The sequence below is a fragment of the Camelus dromedarius genome, chromosome 6 (genome assembly GCF_036321535.1).
Source record: "Camelus dromedarius isolate mCamDro1 chromosome 6, mCamDro1.pat, whole genome shotgun sequence".
Lineage (NCBI taxonomy): Eukaryota > Metazoa > Chordata > Mammalia > Artiodactyla > Camelidae > Camelus > Camelus dromedarius.
In genome coordinates, this window is record NC_087441.1 from 34485454 (window position 1) to 34506801 (window position 21348).

The window sequence follows — 21348 nt, forward strand, 5'->3', positions numbered from 1 at the left end:
GGTTTCTTACAGCCTCCTGTCAGTCCCACTGGTTTTCAAAGCTAAGAGGACTCATGCTCCTGGTGTCAGATCCCAAGACTAGGATGACAAATATGTGTTTCAAACTTCTCCTCCCCAAGGAGGGCATCTGCCAGCCTGTGTAATCCTGCTCTTTTTCCGTGTCCCCTCCTAGGGATGCAGGTCTGACCTAATTGCTTCTCTTCCCTTCCTACCTGATTTCATGTGTCTCTTTCTTGGAGCCTTGGTTGTAAAAGGAGTCTTTCTACCAGATTATTTTCAGTGGGAATTGCTCCACATGCAGATGTATTTTTGATGTGTTCTTGGGAGGAGGTGAGCTCTGCATCCTCTTTCCCTGCCATTTTATCTCCTCCTCCCTCCTCACATTTTAAAATACAGGTTTTATGTCATCGCTATATTTTAGAAACTCAATCTAATATTTTCAAGGGACTAAGCATTTTGATAAAAATTGGAATCTATTTTCAAAAATGTTTGTGTTTACACAATGTAAAATAGTTAGATATTTGAGGCAGATTTTTTTTTGCTAAATTGTTCCATGAGATAACCAAATATCATTTTACTGAATTAAGATAGATGAATGGAAATTTAAAGCTAGTAAGGATGTTAGTGATTATCCCAATTAACTACCTGACTTAACAGATGAAGAAACTTACCTCCAGGGAGAGAAAAATATTTGGCCAGATTTGGCCAGATTACAACTTGGCCAGATTATAAAACTAGTATGTAATTGAACTAAGCCAAAACCCCAAGTGAAGTGAGTATAAATCAAGCATTCTTTCCAAAGTTAATTAAATAAAGTTCTTCAAGCAGCAATTATTTCTTCAAAATATTTATTTAATACTGTATTAGTTATTTCTTGATGCATAAAAAATTACCGCAAATTTAGAGGCTTAAATCATTACACATTTATTATCTCACGGGTTCTGTGGGCCAAGAATCTGGACATGATTTAGTTCAGTCTTCTGCTTTATAGTCTCTCACAAGACTGCAATCAAGAGTTAGACCGGACTGCAGTCCCATTTGAAGGCTCAGCTGGGGAAAGACTACTTCCAAGTTCATTTAAATGATTGTTGGCAAGATTCAATTCCTCAAAGTCTATTGAATGAGGGTCTCAGTTCTTTCTGGCAATTGGCAGGAAGCCATCCTCAGTTCTTGCCACATGAGTTTCACTAATATGATTGCTTGTTTCATCAAACATAACAAGAGAGAATCAGCTAGCAAGATAGAAATAACCGTCTTATGTAAACTAATCATGGAAGTCACATACTATTGGGTAACAGCAAATTCCTAGGCCAGCCTGTGTTCACGGGGAGAGGATTATCCAAGGGTATGAATACCAGAAGGTGGGGATCACTGGGGTTGCCATCTTGAGTCAGCCTCATCTGCCAAAAATTATGAATACTTAATAAGAATATAAGTAAGAAAGAGAGAAAGTTAAATAGTTGGCAATTCTTTAATGAATGAAAGTTGAAATGGGTCATTTCTTAACTACAAAAATGTACGGTATGGTAGTATGTTTATTGGGTAATGTGATTTCCTCACTTTAACTTAAGGATTTTGATTCTGATACAGATGCTAATGAGTAATGCTAATTCCAAAATTAAATCAAATATGCTGATGTCATTCTTTTGATTAAACCATTTTGTTTTCCATTTCACAGAAGTCATAAATTGTCTTCCTAAATTGAGCTGGGTGGTTTGAACATAATATGACAATATTTTTTGCTTTTTTTATTCCTTAATAAACTCCTAAGTGCACTTAAGTGTCACTTAAAATCTTTTTGAGAAAAGTCAGGAAAAGTATTTTCACACAAAATTTTAAACACCTACCCAGTTCGATAAAAATAAATAGGAGTTGAGTGTTGTTTAGTTTTGTGGTATTTTCTGCATTATATCCACATTGTTGTTGAGTTCTCATTCATTTTTGTTTTAAATGTGAGGCAACTTTATATATTTCAAAGATGAAGATCACTAAAAATGTCTGAAATAGATAGGAAACTTTTTTTTTCATTTTTATACTTAAAACCACTGATAAAAACAAGTTTGTTTTAGGTGTAGTCTTGTGTTTAAGAAAATTACCTTTATTCGTTTATAAATTATAATGGCACTAAAAGTAGATCTCAATTTCACAGATATTTAATTTCATAGTACAAAGTGAAGGTTAAATCAATTGCTACCTGCAAGAAGTGGGTAGGTGTCACTTAGGGTAACCAAGTAGCAATTTCACACATAAAACAGTATAAACAAACAAACAAAAACAGTTGATAAATTTTCCAGATTTTGTCAAGTCCATTTCTAAACACATATTTACGTATGTAATCTATATGTCACTATATTGTACACATGATCTAAATAGAGTGAAATACATATAGTAAAATATATACTGTTTTCTTGATCAAAACTAATTCATAAACATTAATTTCCTGTTTTCTCTGAAAAAAGCTCTGTGCTAGACATTATGTTGCTACAAAAATGAATAATATAGTTCTCCTCAATTTGCTCTCAGTCTGGTAGGGGAGACAGTTATGTGAACTGCCATCTGTGGTACAAGATACATGGGAGGGAATAACACGTGTGCTTTAGTGAAGGCTGAGACAAATCTAAGCTCAGGTGAATAAATGATTAATTTCAGTGGCAGAACCATTTGTTATACAAATGGATTTATACATGTGGAAAATATGAAAAACATAGACAATATAGCTTGGCAATATTTGACATCTGGAAAATATATGAGATTTTTTAAAAAAGGAAAGTAATCTATTGGAGGAAGAAACTTTTGGAAAGATGCTACAAGAAGAGAGAAGATAAAGCCAGGTATCACAGGGTATTTTTGTTGTTGTTTTTTTAAACAATATTATAGGGTTTTAAAATGCTATACTTAACATTCTTCAGATAAGAATACTATCCTGCCAATCTTCAGAGCTCCAGCAACCTGCCCTGAGCCTAGGCCATGACTGGGTCTATGGGAGGGTTTGCTAGGTGAACGTGTATGAGTTGTGTGAGTCTGAGATGCCGTTGACCATCTCAGAGGAACTTTCTCTCCAGGCAGAAACTAATAAATATTTTGGTGTGGCATCTGGGAATGATGTTGATTTAAAGTCATTTGCAGAGAGCTGATGGTTTCAGTCATAGAAATGAATGGATCTCTTGTAGGAAAGAGCAGAAAGCAGCGAAGGAGACTTAGAAAATGTTTAAAGGGAGCAGAAGAACATCCCTAATTGATTGTAGTCGCAGAAGCCACAAAGATGTTGGAAGTCTGTGGAGTAATAGGGTGATTTTTTTCTATGGGAGTTTTATGGTCAGGTAACTTTGGGAAATGGTGAATAGCATAATCTCTCTCCTTGAAGATTCTGAACACATTTTAGCTTTGAGAAATTCGACAGTCAAGAAACCAGTTTAGCTTCGTGTTTCTGAATGTATTTGATCATAGAAATATCCCCCGACCGCTAAGACAGCATCAACAGCTCCCTGCAAAGTTTCTGAGAACAGTGCTTTGGGAGGTGTCAGTCCATTCACTTAAATGCAGTTCCACAGATGATTTTTGTTTTGCAGGCATCAGACATTATCACTTTCATTCTTCTCTTTACAGGACTTCATAATATTATCATGACTTAGTCTCAAATCACTGCTTAGTGTACTAAAATCAAGAAACTTGATTATAGTATTTTCATCAAATTCTTCAGCATGAGTGACAATAAAGGCTACCCATTACGTGGGCAAATGACATGAGAGGGTCCAACACTGTAGTAGACTTACTCTGATGTCTAGTGATTACATGTGATCCCGTGGAATAAATAATGTCTAACATGCAGCCGTTATTATAACCACATTTCACAAATGTGTCCTATGTAATATTATCACTTTGTTTAAACATTTTAAAGATTCACAGACTGATTAGTTCACATTCCCAATTCCCTTCCCCTAAAACACATCATAATATCAAATTAAGAATGTGTATGTACAGAATGTATACATATATACATGTAATTCATATATGTTCATATATATTCTAATTTATATCCTTTTCTATTTACTAGGATATATTTAAGGGCTTTGAGAGTCACTAGAATTATTATTTTTGACTTAAGTTAAATAGGAGGCAACATCTCAATTTCGGCTCTCTTTTCCATCTCTTTAAAGTCAAATTGTAGGAGACTATGTCTCTGATCCTTTAGTGGATTTTATTGTTTGGTTTCTGTTGATCATTACCAGTGGAAGTAATTTTGCATTTGCATTCCTAATGGTTATCTTTAAAAAATACTGTATTAATGATTCAGTTTCTTGAATGACTTTTAAGATATTTCAGTTGTGGAACAAACTGATCATATCCTTTTAAAAGGTCTGTTTCATTGGGCTTTTGGGTATGGGCATTGCCTTGCACTGAACATGCCAGCACATACATCCCCTGCAGAGTCCAAATGCCTCCTTGTTGGTATACTAAGTTCCTGACTACCTAAAAAGAATATTTTCATGAACAAATTAAGAAAGAGCCCAATTTACAAATGAGCTTCATTTTCTTAGTACTCTAACAGGCCACATTATAAACTATATAAAAATCAAATAATAGTCACAAGTATTTATGTCAGAGACACTGTACTTTAATTATTTTTCTTTTCCCTTTCTTTGAAAATTGTTCTTAATAACCAGTGAGAGATGAAATGCTACATTGCTAAAAAAAAAAAAAAAAAGAAACAAAACAAAAATAATTCAACTTTTATTTAATGCCATACAGAAGAGAAGAAAGCTAAGACTAAAGAAAAGACTGATGAAAAGACTAAAAAGGAAGTGAAAGGCACAAAACAGGAGAAGGTGAAGCAAACAGCTGCAAAAGTAAAAGAAGCATCTCCGAAACCCAAAGAGAAGGAGAAAGACGCTGTGGCTCTGTCCAGGCACGAGCAGAAAGGTAAACATGCAGAGGAGGTGGCCAGAGGTTCTAAGAGAATGTTGGGCAAGAAGCAGATGCAGTGAAATTAAAAACTGCCACGAGATCAGACTTCCAATGGGAGTAAAAGACTTGTATGAGTGAATCTACCTGAAAGGAAATATGATAATTTGGGAATTGAAATTTATCGATAGAAATAAATCAATGTGTTCACATATCTACTATGAATTTTAAAGTATTTTAAAGAGAAGATTTGTTAGTATCTGAAGTTATTTAAAAGTTGAGGACAAATGTTGAGTTCTTGAGATTTCTGTTAAGCGGAACAAAAATTGTATGTGTCCTACTCTTTAGAGAACAGCAAACCAGAAAAAGTGACAATTCTCAAGGAGTTTATTAAGGGTTGCATGTTCCAATCATATAGAATAAGTGTCATAAAAACTATCCGTACATTCCTGTACCTCGGCAAGGTTACATAATTTATAATATACATCAAATTATTAAATTAAGTTTGTCCAATGACTAAACTTATGACTTTGAAAGCTCCGTATCTGATGTACCGTACAGCTCTTCAATAAGAGTGATGTCCAACTTCCATCCCTACTTCACAGAAATAGAGCATTTACATGGAGACAGAATGTAAGAAAGTCTTTAAGGAAAGGTGTTAGGGAAACGGAAAAGGGTGGTGTTTTCAGAGGTCAGCTGAGGGCCTTATTGTCCCACATGTCTAGCCCTTCTTGAATCTTTCCTTCCCTGAATCCACTCCTGGCCCCAGGTTGCTACACAGCCTTGAGCCTCTCTATACAGAATGTGGACTCTGCTCTGTACGGACTATTCCTATACATGTGTTTTAGGAATGTGGCAAAATAAAAGTTTTCCTTATTCTGCTGGTTTTAATCATTTTATTTGAGGACTAAAAGTAAGGAATGGTTTCTATGAGATTTTCATTAAAACATTTAAACACATTTGTTACTGAGTAAGATACTTGGACAGTGAAACTAAAAGTAATTTTGCCTATTGTAAGTTACAAGATATGAAATTTACAATCCACACTTTTTTTGTTTTAGATTCCACATTCAAGTGAAATCATATGGTATTTGTCTTCGCAACACACTCTTGCATTTTATCCTTGAATTACTTTTTCCCCTGAATTCCTACTTTTATTTATTTGATAAAAAGGTATGTTTTCTGAAAACGTATTTTAAAAAAGGAAAGAAGGAAGTAAAGAAGAAAAGATTCTTTTTTAAGGACATGAAATTTCTAATTTAGGTAATTTTCATTTATTTCAAAGTAATTTTTAAAGATGTGAGTGGAATTAAAACTTTGGAGCCCAAAAACCTTTTTTAAAAATTTTAAAGATGATTATGTTGCCTTCAATCTATTAAAATATTAATTATAACATCTCATAAAGCTGTATATTATTTATAAAACATTTTAGGTAGAAAATACAGTAAGTAAAGAGAAAATATTTTGAATGGACTACTTCATTGTGATAGAAGACAGGAAAATTAATCTTCTATTCACTGACATACTTATTTAAAATGATTATCAAGATCCTAAAATACTGAGCACTTTAAATTGCCTTTTAAAATAGAAAATAATCACATGAAACCAGTTGAAATGTACCAAGCATATTTTTATTTTTATCCATAAATACAGTATGTAAAAATTCATTCCGGTTATATATGAGAGTACCAAAAATACGTATCTAGCAACTAGAAATATGAATATACTTTTTGATGTTCATTTTTAGTATCTTCATTATTTTGGGGCCATATTTTATTGATGAAGGCACACTACTAGAATATTTCCAAATCATGTCTATTTTCTGGATCACCTGTATTGTATTTTATTCCTATCAGTAATCAGAATTATTGAAGATAGTATTATATTACCATTTCCATTTTCAGTCTACTATTTTCATTTTCACATCAAGGGCTATTTATCTATTAAATGGACATTCAAATATCACTTAGAGATAGAAACAAAAGCACAAATGTGATCTTATCAGCTAAACAAATGCATTTGCTAAATGAAGGCTCTCCGTTGAGAAGAGCTACCATCAATTAGATAAATGTATTATTAGGTAAATAATGAAAACTTGACCTCTGATAACTGATCAGACACATAAATATGTCATTTAAAAAAATTAAGCAATGATTTAAGAGCAATTTGTTTATAAAAAGCCTAATCACATTACAGTTTTAACCCAGACATGATAAAGACATAGTACTTTTAAAATAATCTACCTGTAAGATGGCTTCGATTTTGAGACTCCTGTATTGATGACAGTAAATTATTGAGTTCTTTCTCTTTTGGGCAACGGATTATTTATTTGCTTAGCATAAAATAGACCTAGTGAGTCTGAGTCATTCTTTTCATACAGATTTCTAACAGTTCTTTTTAAATGAATAGGGACTACAGATTTTTAATCACTGGAAACAGATTTTTACATGGAGCACATACGCTTAGTGGCAATTATTTAATTATATAGTACACGTGCATATATATTCACATGTGCTTATTCTAAGTATTGTGTATATAAATATATACAACTGTATACATACAATATGTATTATATATACAATATATTCCTACTTAATCAAAAATAAGATTCAGATATCCATACATGCTTCCTGCAAACTTACTCGTACACTTCTATGTGTATAAGTTTTTATGGACCAATCTTAATCTGTTTAAAGAAGGAGCAGCATGATTAAGCATTGCTCTCTAATTTCCTGATGGTCTATGGCAAATTTGTGGGGAAGGAAAAATTCAAACCTCCCCACTGCCATGTTCATTCTTTCTTTTCTTTCTTTCTTCTTCTCTCTCTTTTTTTTTTTTTAACAACTATCTAAATCTTTGTGGCAGGCAGAGAAAATTGTAGCTAATGTGAACCTGCCACTGAGCACCAGACCACATATGCCCCATTCTCATTAGAGGTTTCTTAAAAGTTCTTTTCTGTTCACATTTCTGCACCCTGAATGCACTTTCTCGCAGCTGCTACTCCACAGGGAACACCGACAAGGCAGCAGCTGAGTGACATCCATCACTGCTCCCTGAGGATCAGGAAAGGGAGAAATGGACAGCATGTGTTATTCCTAGAAGTGTGTTCATTTGAGGGGAAAAAAAAAATCCTAAGAAGTGGTAACAAGATACGAAGTTACCTTATGTGAATTATTGTCACATAACAATGAAAGAATGATAGAATTGTTCAGATTTTCTTTAGGAAAAATTTCCTCTTTTAATATTAGAGTTGGATTTAAAGAAACATCTTTATAAAATGGATTTTTCAAAATCAAGGAGGTTTGGTTTGCTTTATCCTTAGACAGGTGAAGCAGACACACTGGGGACTGCCCAACATACACATGCCTAGAATTGTTACACATTATCAAAGTCAGCACCCAGGATAAGTGGAAATGGGCATCCTGATTAGAAACATTTAAAAATTCTTAGCTTTAAGTATGTAAAAATACTCTCTCATCTTCCTATTGAAATGTTGATGCCATCAGGATGCAACATCAGAGTATCATTTAAACATAACAGAAACTTCCTAAGTGTTATAACTCAATTTTCTAGATTGAAAAAATAGATGTTCTTTGAGTGCATAAGAGATTCTCTTTTTAAGTTGGAAGCTTATGGGACTATTGGTGCATTAACTAAACAAATGACATTTGGATTCAGAAAATACTGGTATAAAAAATATAAGCATGTTACTTTGGTAATAATTTAACATATAGTTTCATTTCACTATCAACATTCAGTTAAAGAAGACTCTCTGGAGCATGAAGATCTTAGTTAATTCAGTAAACTGTTCCACATGTTGTGCATAAACATCCCATCACAACTTGGGGCAGAGCACAGTGTTTCATTTTGGGGGGTTGTCCAAACACTTCAAATTCTAAATAGTCCCTGCATGCTAAACTTCTAATGTACATATTTTCTCCACTGCAATAGTACCACTAGAAATAATTGTGAAAAAAAAATTTTGAGCTATTTTTAGATCAGTGATGGTGAAAGTATGGTCTAATCTGATTCCTCAGGGAGTCTGTTAAAAATGCATATTCCTAGGGTCCATCAAATTATAGGTTTTTTGGATGACTGGACCAATACATCTGCATTTTAACAAATTCCTCACCTTTTGATATTTAAATTGCCCTTTAATAACTATTTCTTGTATTGTAGGAAGGGCACATCTAAAGTGATCAGTCACGTTAGCTACTGAAACAAAGGAGAGAGCCTACCAGTTTTAGCAAGTTCTCACTTGCTCAATTTCAAATTTGCCACCTCAGAGAAATGCACTTTTTCATCTTGCTTTATCTTAGAGCTAAATGGCTCATTCCACAATTTTGCTCAGGACAAAGTTTATGTCCAGAAAAGGGAAAAAAATCTCTACCTTAATCTCTTCTGCATCATAGAACTCCCAGGTCCTGGGGTCAGAAACCCCCATTATTACTAACAGTACATCCAGGAGCAAATAGATCCTTGAACTGATCAGAGAACTAACTTCCCTCCCACTCCCTACCTCACTCGTGGGAAAATGTGTTCCAATTCAACAATCAAAATCCATGCAAATTTTTGAAAATTTTGTGAGTCTTTGCCTACTCATTTAGGTACAAATGAAAAGAATTATTTTCACATCTGCAATAACTGTATCTATTTTTTTTCAAAGGTCTGGCAGAGTCTCATAATAAAATGGATTACCCTAAAAATACTATAACTACTCTAAAATCAATGAGGCTTACAAAAGTCCTTGTATGTGTATTTATATAGTAACAAGTCTTGTTATTTTGCAGGTTTGATATACATAATTTAGAGCACTTAAGGGTATGTCGTGTTGTATAAATTCAGTAAACACTCTTGGTCCTAAAGCTGTATGGATTTTTGAATTAACAAGATGCCTATTTAGGAACATGAAAATGTAAATCATTTTGAACAAGATTCATTTAATCATCCACAAGCTTTAAAGAAGATGTGGTCAAACTTACAGAATGATTCATCAACTGGAATTAGAATTGGAATGACCTCAGCAGAATCCAAAGTTACTTGAAAATTTAAATTTCAGTGCAATGTCTTTAATTTAGAGGGAAAAGAAAAAAAAAAAAGAACTAAAATCATCTTTGACTAAGTCTGTCCAAACCACTCAAATTTAATGCTTTAAAAAAAAAAACTTTTTCCATGGACCATAAACTAGATCAGAAGATGATCTTCTAATACAGATTACTCAGTCCATTAGCTTAGTAATGATATTTGGTCTATTCTTCTGGATTTACTCTTCTAATTGAAGAGAATCTTCATGCAGAAGATCTCTGACAGGTTGCGGAGGGGTTAGCCCTCTTGCTTGCATTTTCAAGAAACTTGCTGCAGCTTTGTTGCGGAAAGATCAGCCTCCGTCCCTGATGAGCCAAATAACTCAGAGCCCAGGTCTTGGAGCTTAAAAGAAAAGAGGCAGCTTTATTGCTTTGCCGGGCAAAGGGGACTCACAGCCGGCTAGTGCCTGCAAAACTGTGAACCCATCTTGGGGATGGGCCAGGGTGATTATACAGCCATAGCTCAAACAATAAAGCATCGATAACAATCAACAGAATTGTTTTTCTTTTTTTCTCATAAGACTCAGAGTGGCATCTTGGGGTCTCCAGGTGACCGATTCTGTAGAGGCTAGTGGTTGTCCCTCTTTCAATCTCTTTATCTTGTAAATGCCAAATTAATAGCTTTATTTTAACGATGGGCCTGAAGCTGCGAGTAGTAACTGGTCAGCCAGGGTAGTTGACCGTTGTAAGGACAAGCATAAGAATAAGCAATCTGTTAGCCTAATGCGGCCATTTTACTCTTCCTCCTTCAGCTTCATTCAGACAATCAGCTGAAGGGCTGGGAGTGAGTGTGTGGTAAAATGTTGCAAGTGGGAAACAATTTCCTCCTGTAAAAGTTGTATTTTATTATTGGAAGTATGTATAGATGGACAATGAAAAAAATTGCATGAAGAAGGTTTTGATTTTTAAAAAACAACCACTATAATATCACTCCAAACTAGTCTGTTCAGTTTTTAAGGTTATTCTTTTTATATAGAATAAATGGAAACATGTTCTTTATGTAATTTTTCCCCTTGTGTGTTCTTATGTGTGTAAATTATTCCTTCACAGAAGATACTGTAGTAACCAATATAGGATCATGCCATTGTGTTTATTTTGTTAAGTCATTTTTCCCCTAGGAAAAAAGAAAGATGTTGATGACATTTTTTTTCATTGCTTTTTTTCTTTCTACTTTTGTCAGATCAGTATGCATTCTGTCGGTATATGATTGACATATTTGTCCATGGGGATTTAAAACCAGGTATTCCAAACAATCCTTGTATGTGTCTGCTTTGAAAGTCTTCATTTCTAAGATTGTCTGCTTTTTATGTACTAAATTGTTATTATCATTTTTGAAAAATTACATAATGCATGTGTAGATCTAGAATAAAACCAGTAAAAAGCAGAAGTAATAACTGGCATTAGAGCCTTTAATTTTACTTTCTATGACTGCATGGCCTGTTGCAAATGAAATCAGTTGAAAGCTAAAAATATGCTAATATCTTTATATACAAAAAATGCTAATATCTTTAATAATATCTTGAAGTGAAGAGGTGAATTGTCTTATTTCATTCTTGGTAAACTTAGAATAAAAGACCGTGACAATGAAAGCATTCTTCTTTTTCAGTAGTGAACAAAATTCATATTAAAATCCATTGCATTTCAAATATTAAATCTTTTTTTTTCCTCAAAACTTTTTGATTTTCCCACTTACCAGTGAATTTGGGTTACCACTCTAGAGAAGTACTATTGATGGAAACAGTCAACCTTGGAGTTAATAGTCGACACAATGGGGAAGTATTTTTACTTAGAGGACTTTATCTGTCACCTCTCCTGTCTTTAAATGTCGCCCAGAGTGTAACAGGGGATTCTTCAATAATATCTTAATTAAGAGTTAGTAACTTGGTTTCTTGTACTCTGCCTTTTGCAGATTTAAAAACTGACAGTTCTATGTTTATGTCTGGGGAAATATTTCTAAGAAGATATTGTTAAGGAGAGAACTAATTTACATTAGAATAAATGAGGCTGATTGTTTAAATCAAACTATATTTTGTTTTCTTTAACTATTTTTATGGAAATCTTTCTAAAGTGTACAATTGTAATTCATGCGTATATTGGCAAACAGGCATGCAATATCTAAAATAAACACATAACATATCTAGTCTTAGAAGACTGGAAGATCATGAAAACTTTGACTCTCAGGAAAACTTAGTTAATTTTAGTAACATATTCACATTAATTTCCTCCTCTTTTGCTTCTTTATTTTCTTATTCTTCTTTTTAAACTTTCTTATTGAGTTAGAAAGTGAATTGAGGAGAAAAAAGCTGTAAAATACAGCTACTCACTTGGAGAAAATGATTAATGTTAAACACATGCATGTAGTATTGCAGTAAAATTCGGTGGAAGCATTGAGGAAGGTAGTTTAATACAGTGAAAAGACAGGGCTTTGGACACAAATACAGATACGGTTCTTGACTCCATCCCTTTCTAGCATTGGACCTTCAGCACATCATTGAACTCTGTCTGATCTTCAGTGCTCATACATTCACAATTGGGATCATAGTAACAAACTAACAAAGTTGTTAATAAAGCATCTACTAGATGAACAAAAAATGCTATTATGGCTTTATTCTTTAATTCATTCATTTCACCATAGCCTGTCTGGGCGAGCCTCCCACATAAAGGGAACCTGTCTACTTGGACGAATCCCTGTCTCTGTGCACCATTAACTCAATTTTAGGTAGCAGGTTGTTGCCCATTTTGGTTCAGCTGTGATAGTTTAAGAAAGTTATACTCGACACATATTTTACATTTTTAAGAGATCAAATCTTGAAGACAGCATTTAACTATTTAGACACAGGATGAATCTATATTGTTGATGAGCATGAGTTTTTAAATTCCATCATCTGAAGAAAATAATGTGTTCTTTGTGCCACTTAACTTATTCACAGTAGCTACTAATTGATTGTAAAATACAACTTCTAAGAAAACCACAGGACACAGAGAAGTGTGCATTGTCAAAGTCAGTGAGGGATGTTAACAGTTTCACAGTCACCATGCCATTTGTTTCTTTCTGAAAATTCAACAATGGATTAAGGTCAAAAAGAGCAGTAAAACCATCTCTGCACCAGTTAAAAGAGAATTTTGCTGTTTTGGGGAGGAAGAAAACTTTCCTCTGCCCTCCTAGGTTCTTCTGGCTGGTGTAAGAATTGAATTGACATGAGACAGTTTAACAGGAAAAAAATCAAATTTAATTTCGTAAGCCTTGGACCCCTACATTCAGGGGAGGGTCAGAGACAGAAAGGTAAAGGAGGTATATGTATTGCTATCCTGAGCTAAGGAATGGGCAGGGGCCTGAGACTCTCAAGACAGGAAGATGATTCACAGGACAGTTTCAAAAGAACAGGTACTGAGTAATTAGATGTCTGCCCTGCCATACAGATGAGGCCATTTAAATTAAATTCTGGTAGTAACACTTTTTCTGAGGTAAGTCCCCAGTTTAAACCCTTGTAGGTAGTTAAGGAAGGGGACATAGTTTCCCTGAGCCTGTGGCGTCTCTATTGCCCTAGCTCAGACCAGCCTTTGGTAATACTATATTAAAACCGTGTTGTAACCCCATCCATGTCTGTTTCATTCATCCCATTTTTCATAACCATCTAAAGATTTCCATCCTGCTGGAATGAGTCCCGAGGCTCTTCCCTTTTGATTCCTCTTTGTTCCACCTCTTTCAATACTTGCTTTATTTACCTTATTTCTTAATAACCCTTTAAAAAATTTCACCTTGTTGCAAAGAGTCCCTTGACTCTACCAGCAACCTCTTCTCATTATCTTGTTAATTAACCTAATGTTTTTAGTAGCATCTGTAAGACCCATGAGGGAAAGCTGAGACTGCTTCCTGAAACTTTTTTTTTTTAATTAGGGGAGTTAAGACTAGTTGTTATATTTCTTTGCATCCATTTTTTTAATTTGGTCTTTACATAGGTACCAATAAAACATCTGTTTAAGATGACAGCTCTCTAAAATGTACTAATTTAGTTTTTCCATTTCCAAGGACCCATCATCTGGTCATTGGCAATCAACCTTTCTATGGCTTAACCGTAGGTACAAAAACGGTCTCCAAAGGAGAATACAAAAAGATGCAGCCTTCATAAAGAGCCAAAAAGTTCACCCCTAAAAATAGTTTAAGAAAGCAGCAAACTTTGTTGCACTGACAATAAAGATGATGTGCTGCCAGCACTAACAAAGCAACAAAGGTTAAGCTGAAAAAGGTCCCTTATGGACTTAGACCTTTATGACAAACCCCCCTGAGAACTGGCATGCCTGGGCAGTGGTGCCAGTCAGAAGCTCGGGTTGTTACCTGTACTTAGGACCAACTGGCTACAGCTGCTCTAAATCCTAGTCTATTTGACTGACTGGTAAGTGCATGTGGGTACACAGATCTTGTAGATGGCAAACACGAGAGAGAATATTCTCACTGGTCATAAAGCCAAACAAGCTTTCAGGACAGAGAACAAGATAAAAGGAGACAGACAAGGAAAAACAGTGACCATCTCTGGGAGGAAATGGCTCACTAAAGCCAAGAGTATTCTGCCAAATTGGCCAGAGTCACTAAGTCTAAGGAACTAGCTCTCCAAATATTTTCTCCTGCTATCTAAATTTTTTTAAAAAGAGAAAAAAATAGAAGACTCTTACCACTTGTCAGATGTCCCAGTATCGCTCAGCTGTAGCAGCCTCAGGGGGAGCGGAGTCCAGCCAGGGAAGTTTATCTCACCAACTACACCAGCTGTCAGGGAGGGAGAAAACGTTCCTCTACTCTTCTAGGTTCTAAGAATTCAATTGACAGAAGACAGATTAACAGGGAAAAGTCAAATTTAATTTCATACATATGGGAATTCCCACACACACAAGAGGGTCAGAGACTTCACAGACATGAGAGGTGAAAATGAGCTATGTATTGCTTTCCTGAGCTAGGGAGTGGAATAGGGCTGGGGCTCTCAAGGTCAGGGGCGTAATTCACAGGACAATAAAAAGAGAAGCAGGTATTTGGTAAGTAAATGTTTGCTCTGTCATGCAGGTGAGGACACTTAGATAAAAATTATCTCTTACAACAACTCCTTTTCTGGGAAAAATCCTCAATTTCAATCCTTGTAGGTCGTTAAGGGTAGGGCAGTCTTTTCTCTTGAGCTTGTAGTCTTGACTGACTTTAGCTCCAAATAATCCACATGCCAAAATGGCACATCTTCGGGAGTCATGTTCTGAACCCTGACACTTTTAGCCATACAGGAAGAGCCCTTAAGTCATAGGTAAATGTTCTCTGAACAGTCATGAGTTCAAATCTGTAGCATTATGTGATATTCAAACTCTTGAAAATAATTCCCCAGTGCCTTAGGATTAGATTTCTTAATACCATTTAGTGACTTTCTAGTTGATTTCATAATTTATTTGTAATTTATTTCATCTACCTATAATGATGATTTTGAAGGTTTGTTGCTTTAATATATAAGAAATTGAAGAATATGTAGATTGGTATTTCCTGTCTGGGGGGTGGAATGGAAGAAGTTGGAGAATGGAAACCAGTAATGGTATGTCCATTGTTTCATGTAATAAATCATAGAAAGCTTCCTAAGTGTACAGAAGGAAAATTAATAATATTATCTTTGCCACCAAAGACAATACAGATGATAAAGTGATAAAAGCACTAAATATGGCTTGCATTTTGAAAAATAACGAAGGAGAAACAAGATTTAATCTGGGCATATTAATTTAGAGAAAATGCAAGTGATAAGACTTTGACTCTGACTGACAATTGCAGAAGAAAACAATTCCTGCCAAGTTTATTGCTCTGCGTGTATCCAGTATTTAGAAAACATTTGTGCCTCCATCTGTTTCTGTTTGGGATTAGTGGAACACCTGTTATTGTTTAGTTAGAGTTCATTATTAATTATTGGTAATGAGTTTTTAAAACTACAGTTTGACTTTTTCCTCTGGGATAAAGTGTTTTCTTCTGTATAGTATTGTCCCACCCTCAAATGTAACCCAAATTACAGTTCAAATTTGAAAAATATTGTTAAGTGTGCTGACACCATAGCATAAGGCTCATATTTTGCCTTTTTATCCTATCACATAAAATACTTCTAACTAAAATAGCCTTAATTTTTTTAGCTGTCTGAAGATGAACGAACATGCACACTCCTATGGTTAGTAACGATGTCCACCTCAATTACAGAGACCATCTTAACTAGGGAGCATAAACTATAAGGATCAGATTAATTTGTTGTATCCAGCCAAAACTGTCTTATATTGATTCACTCTATATTAAGTCAAAAAAATGAGAAAATTCTATTCAATCCTAGAAAGTTAGTGTATGCTGCTGACTAGAGCTATGAGCAACTGGAGTAGACGTATGTCTACCATGTGTAATTTTAGGGATATTATAGACACTGAAGAGCTCCTTTCTTCAAGAAATACTTTCTCTGCTGCCATTCGATGACCTAATAATCCCACCATTACATCGCCTCAGTGTGTAGATAGTCAGTGTAATAGGATGCATTTTAAATACCCCCAGACCTACTTTAGGGAGGAAGGAGGGAAAAAGGGAGGGGATGAGGGAGAGAGAGATGGAGAAAGAAAGAGAGAAAAGGAGTGAGATCTTGTCTTCCCATGCAGGGCATCCTGAAGCTGGTGACCCTCACTTTTCCCCTGGGGCTAAAGTAGTCTAGTTGTCATTTTCTTATAAGAGAATTATGAAAATTGGTTAAAGTCAACATTTGTTGCAACACTGAGACTCAATTTACAGTGTTTTGTGGGGTTTTTGTTTGTTTGTAGAAATTGATAGTACAGATGGTCAGGATAGAACCCTTTAGATTTATTCATCTTTATCACCCTTCCAGTAACTCCAATTTCCTTTTCCATACTTTGTGGCTAAGCACATTTTTCTTAAGCGACAGCCTACCGATGGTTTCATTCATTTAGGCAGACTCTTTAAAAGAAACATCATCATCTTGCTAGGCATTTTCATACTCCCTCTTCATCAAGTTCCACTTGGGCCAAATAAATTGCATGCAGTGCTGGGCAGAGTCAACCGAGTTAAGCAAGAGACACATTTCTGTAAGTAAGAAATCACATGGCTCACAGAGCTCTTTATACTCACTAGATATGGAAATCAATTTAAGTGTCCAGTACCAGGACCAGGGCTAGTGTGATTTTGCTTAGTAATTTTAACACTTTTTTTTCAGCTTTTCATCTGTGTAGCCATTATGATTAAACTTCAATACAAGTTAAAGTTTATCCCTTAGACGTTATCCCACCATTGAAATTCCAGTTACTCTCTGACTTTTACTTGAGCCAAGAATTTATGTCAAGGTAATTTATTCTACCTTCTGTGTCATTTATTCTCTTAAAATTGAAGGTATTCACCTATCAAAACCTCTGACTATAATAAGGTATACTTTGGCAGCCAATATTCCAATTCTATGGGTTTTATGTCCATAGCTAGAAAAAGCCTCAAGGAGTAAATTAGTACTCTTATTTTATTAAGATCCTTTTCTTGAACTTCAGTGGTGCCTAACTGCATTTTTGGTTTGATCCTGCTGAGAAGAGGTCAAATGTAATTGCATTATAGTCACTGTTATTTAATGGTTTAATCTAATGTATTTCAGAGCTCAATCGGCCATATTGGAGAAGACTAGGTAAAATTTAGTCTTGCTTTACTCTTCCCCCTCAAAATCCTGCTTCTAAAAAACATACTCACTTTAGTTCCAAACATCTAATTATTTTCACAAAAGCTTTGGGAGTTTTGATGTTTACTCAATAAGCATTTGTTGAATCCCCTCTGTAAGCTGATAATCCAGAAAAGAGATAAGATGTAGTATAAATAATTTTATAACTAAGAATAACTTGATAGGTATGCAATAAAGGTTCAGAAAACGTACATGCTAATCTCAGTATACTAGGAATAAATAGTTATCTCCACTTATCATTTGGACCTTTTCATGTTTTTTTAATAGTTTTTATTGTTTAAAACTATTTATAGAAGTAAGATTAAAGGAATAGTGAAAACTGTGATAAAAACTTAAACAAAGTGAAATGTTTATTTCATCAATTCCCTGGTTTTGAAGGTGTATATACTCTAAATTGGAAACATTTTTAAAAGGAACAAAACTACTCAACAACTATCATGTATAAACCTGCAATGTATCCACCTTGTAAATACCAGTTCCAGATTTCAAACACATCTTTAATCGACTCTAGGGTATTATTACTTCCAGTTCTTTCAGAACTTGCATCATCAAAATGTAACAATTTAATTTTTGAAAATTTTGATAGCTTATGATTTTGTTGACGAGGATATCATCTTCATTTCATATCTGTAAAATATTTCTTATTTTAAGATTTATGAGCATTAATTAGAATGATAAATCCAGTCATTTTAAATTTATACATTATTAATTGCCTTCTGATTTCTTCAGCATCTGTACACTTAAAAAACATAAATTTTGGCACACAGGTTTTGTCAAAGATGAAAGAGTACTGTAACATAACCTTTTAACAAAATGAGATGTTTCAGGTTCTTACCACAAAATATTGCATGGTAAAGTCCTAGCTGAAGAACTAATTGGATAAGAATAGCATATTCCCTTTTTGTCCTTTGGAATGTATTGTTCATTCATTGATTCTTGAGTTTAAGAAAATTCATTGTCATCTGAAGATTCAGTCTGAAATTTCACTTGAACAATCAGTTTAAATTTCATCCTAATCATTAAAGTTTAGTGTACTGCTATCTGTCTTTTTATGTTCATCTTTTGATTCACCCAATATCCTAAATATATCTTCCTGTGTCGATATTCTTCTCTTTGCAGAAAGGAATGGAAAATAAAAATTCTAAATTCTAAACAGTATTAAATGAAACTAAAAGTAAACCATGAATGTCTCCCGCCTTTTATATCTTCTTGAATGATAATGTAAAACCTTAGTCAACACAACGAAAAAACCAAATGATGAGATTACGATGATCTATTTTACAATTACATCATCATTCTAGGCAATTTATTTTATTTTTTTCTTTCTAATACAGCAGAGAATAACTGATGAGTGATGATGAAATAATTTCTAAGTTAATAAAATAGAAAATGTTCAAAATATAGAAAAAATAAGATCATGAAAATCCTATAATGTGTCCCAGATTTTTAAAATACCAGTGGTGCTACATGGTAATTACAAGATAGAAAAAGTTCTATTATGTAAAAATTAATTAATTTTTTCTTTGTTCCTTGGAAGAGCTATAAATAAAAATAAGACAAAAAATATCAGTCTCTACAATAGTGAGAATAGCTCAAAAAAGAAACAAAAATTTAAGATTGTCTTTAATGGACCCTGATAGTACTCTGGGAACCAATCCAATGGAGAGACTATAAAGGTGGGGTCACACAAGCCAGGATTTAAATACTTTGCTTGTGTTTTTTTTTTTTTTTTTTTATTCTCAGTTTCTTTATAAAACATATTTCTTAAGATTGTTAAAATGATAAACTAAAACAATATATGCACATGTCCTCCCCTGAATTTTTTTTGCTTTCTCTCTTACTATGAGAGTTTACTGTAAAAAGATAATGTTTCTGCTGTGAAAGATTGGAGAAAATCTTAATGAAGAAGCAAAAACTGAAATGAGCCTTGAGAAACTGGAGGATAGCCTACGTGAAGTTAGGGATAAAGACGTTTACGGCTGAAGGGATCATAACTAAGGCACAAATCACAATATCTTGAAATGTTCTTTTGTGACTGTTAATTGTTGAGTATTTCCTTTTTGCAAGACTCTTAAAATAATCTTTTTTAATCCTTACAAAAACTTGAGAAGAGTGTGTTATCATCCCTATTTTATAGATGAGAGAATTGAGGCACAGAGAGTTCAAGTGTTTTGTCTAGGTCACATACAACTTGGACAGAGGATCAAACCCAGGTTTGATTTCTAAAACCATTAGGATTAAGACCAATCTCTCTGCTTCTCAGACATAGACAAGGAACTGCCAATGGTTCACTTTGGTTGGCACTCAGTGATCTAGAAAGAGAAACAAAATTGGAAATGTTGTACAAGATTGTTTGGTGAGAAAATGAAGACCAGTTAGGGTAAGTCCAAGGACAGAAAATAAAGCTTGACCTTAGGAGGTGATATGAAGATAGATAAGATGATTTTAGAAACGTCACAATGGTAGATTCATGGGATTCATTAGTACTGAAACCACAGGAAAAGAAAGTAAAAGCTTATTTGGAGATTGTTGTCCTGAAAATCCCAAACAATGCTCTAAATAGAAAGCAGAGGAAGAAAGTGCCCACTGAAGTGGGCAGGGCTAGAGAAATAGGAGACTCTGAACTCATCTAGGCTTAAAGCCACAAATGGTATTCAGTTGCAAAAGGGGAATAAGTGAAAATTTCAATCCAAATGTCATTTGATAAACATCTGCTAAATATTAAGATTCATTCTGGGCACTTTCCCATTTTTTCCTCATTTAATTCTCATAGCAAACTCTGAAGTGGGCAGTTAAAGAATCAAATGTGGAGTTTTGGGGACAGGTCGGCAGTGAAGACGGGGTTGCGAGGAGAGTAAGCGAAGTAAGTCAGAGTATAAACAGAGTATGTTCTGCGTGCTCAACAGTCCCAAACTGAGCGTGGTAAAGCGTGTAAGAATCCTAAAAGGTGATCTCTGTTTTAACAAGTGGAGTGGATGATTTTTTGACTGAGAAAAAAGGAACTAATAAATAATAGAAAAAGATTAAACTTGAGAGATTGTATAATAGGAGACACTACATGTTAGGAGTTTCAGAGGAAAGATATCTGTGATTTCTGGTGTTAGAGGATATAATGTGCACCTAGAATTTGAAAGATAATATCTGACTAACTGTGGAAGAATACATGGGGCTTGCTTTGTATAAAAATGAAACAGAAAATGAAGGAGGACATAGCAGTACATGTGAAATTGATGTGCTTATATGACAATGAGGGTATCAGCCTGGCAAGACAATAATTTAAGATTAGGAAATACTGGAGCATAAGAAGTGATGTTCGTGGTGACAAATTACAGACACTTGATCAATCAGGCACAGGAGATAATTTGGGATGGAAGAGAATCTTTGAAAGATTTAAAGTAGAGCAATGACGTGAAACCGGCATTTCAGAGAAGGTGATCAGGCAGCTCTTTGCTTAAGAGGTTGGAAACAGGAGAAAATTTGTGGAATTTTGCTAAAGCTGTTGAGTCTAAAACATGGTTTAGAAGGAAAGAAGGCACATTCCACAAGCCATTTTACACAGGGGTGATGCTGGGAACTACATATAAGTGACCTAATATTGCAACTCAAAATGCTCCAAACTGTCTTGACAGTTTAAGTTCACACAA

General features: G+C 34.5%; 1 protein-coding gene and 1 long non-coding RNA gene across 8 annotated transcripts in view; one reads left to right on the forward strand and one right to left on the reverse strand.

The window, feature by feature from the left end:
- Positions 1 to 21348, forward strand: part of TRDN (triadin) — a 306540-nt gene that overhangs the window by 90863 nt on the left and 194329 nt on the right. For all 7 annotated transcript variants that reach the window (XM_064486726.1, XM_064486727.1, XM_064486728.1 and 4 more), the window contains exons 8-9: positions 4750 to 4920; positions 11167 to 11226. In XM_064486726.1, the coding sequence (XP_064342796.1) occupies positions 4750 to 4920; positions 11167 to 11226 (231 nt within the window). The remainder of the gene's footprint in view (positions 1 to 4749; positions 4921 to 11166; positions 11227 to 21348) is intronic.
- The window catches only part of LOC105088364 (uncharacterized), a 49222-nt gene continuing 37959 nt past the window's right edge, over positions 10086 to 21348 (reverse strand). Inside the window, exons 2-3 of the long non-coding RNA XR_837086.3 lie at positions 14658 to 14789; positions 10086 to 10329 (exon numbers count right to left, since the gene is read on the reverse strand). This is a non-coding gene — a long non-coding RNA (uncharacterized LOC105088364). The remainder of the gene's footprint in view (positions 10330 to 14657; positions 14790 to 21348) is intronic.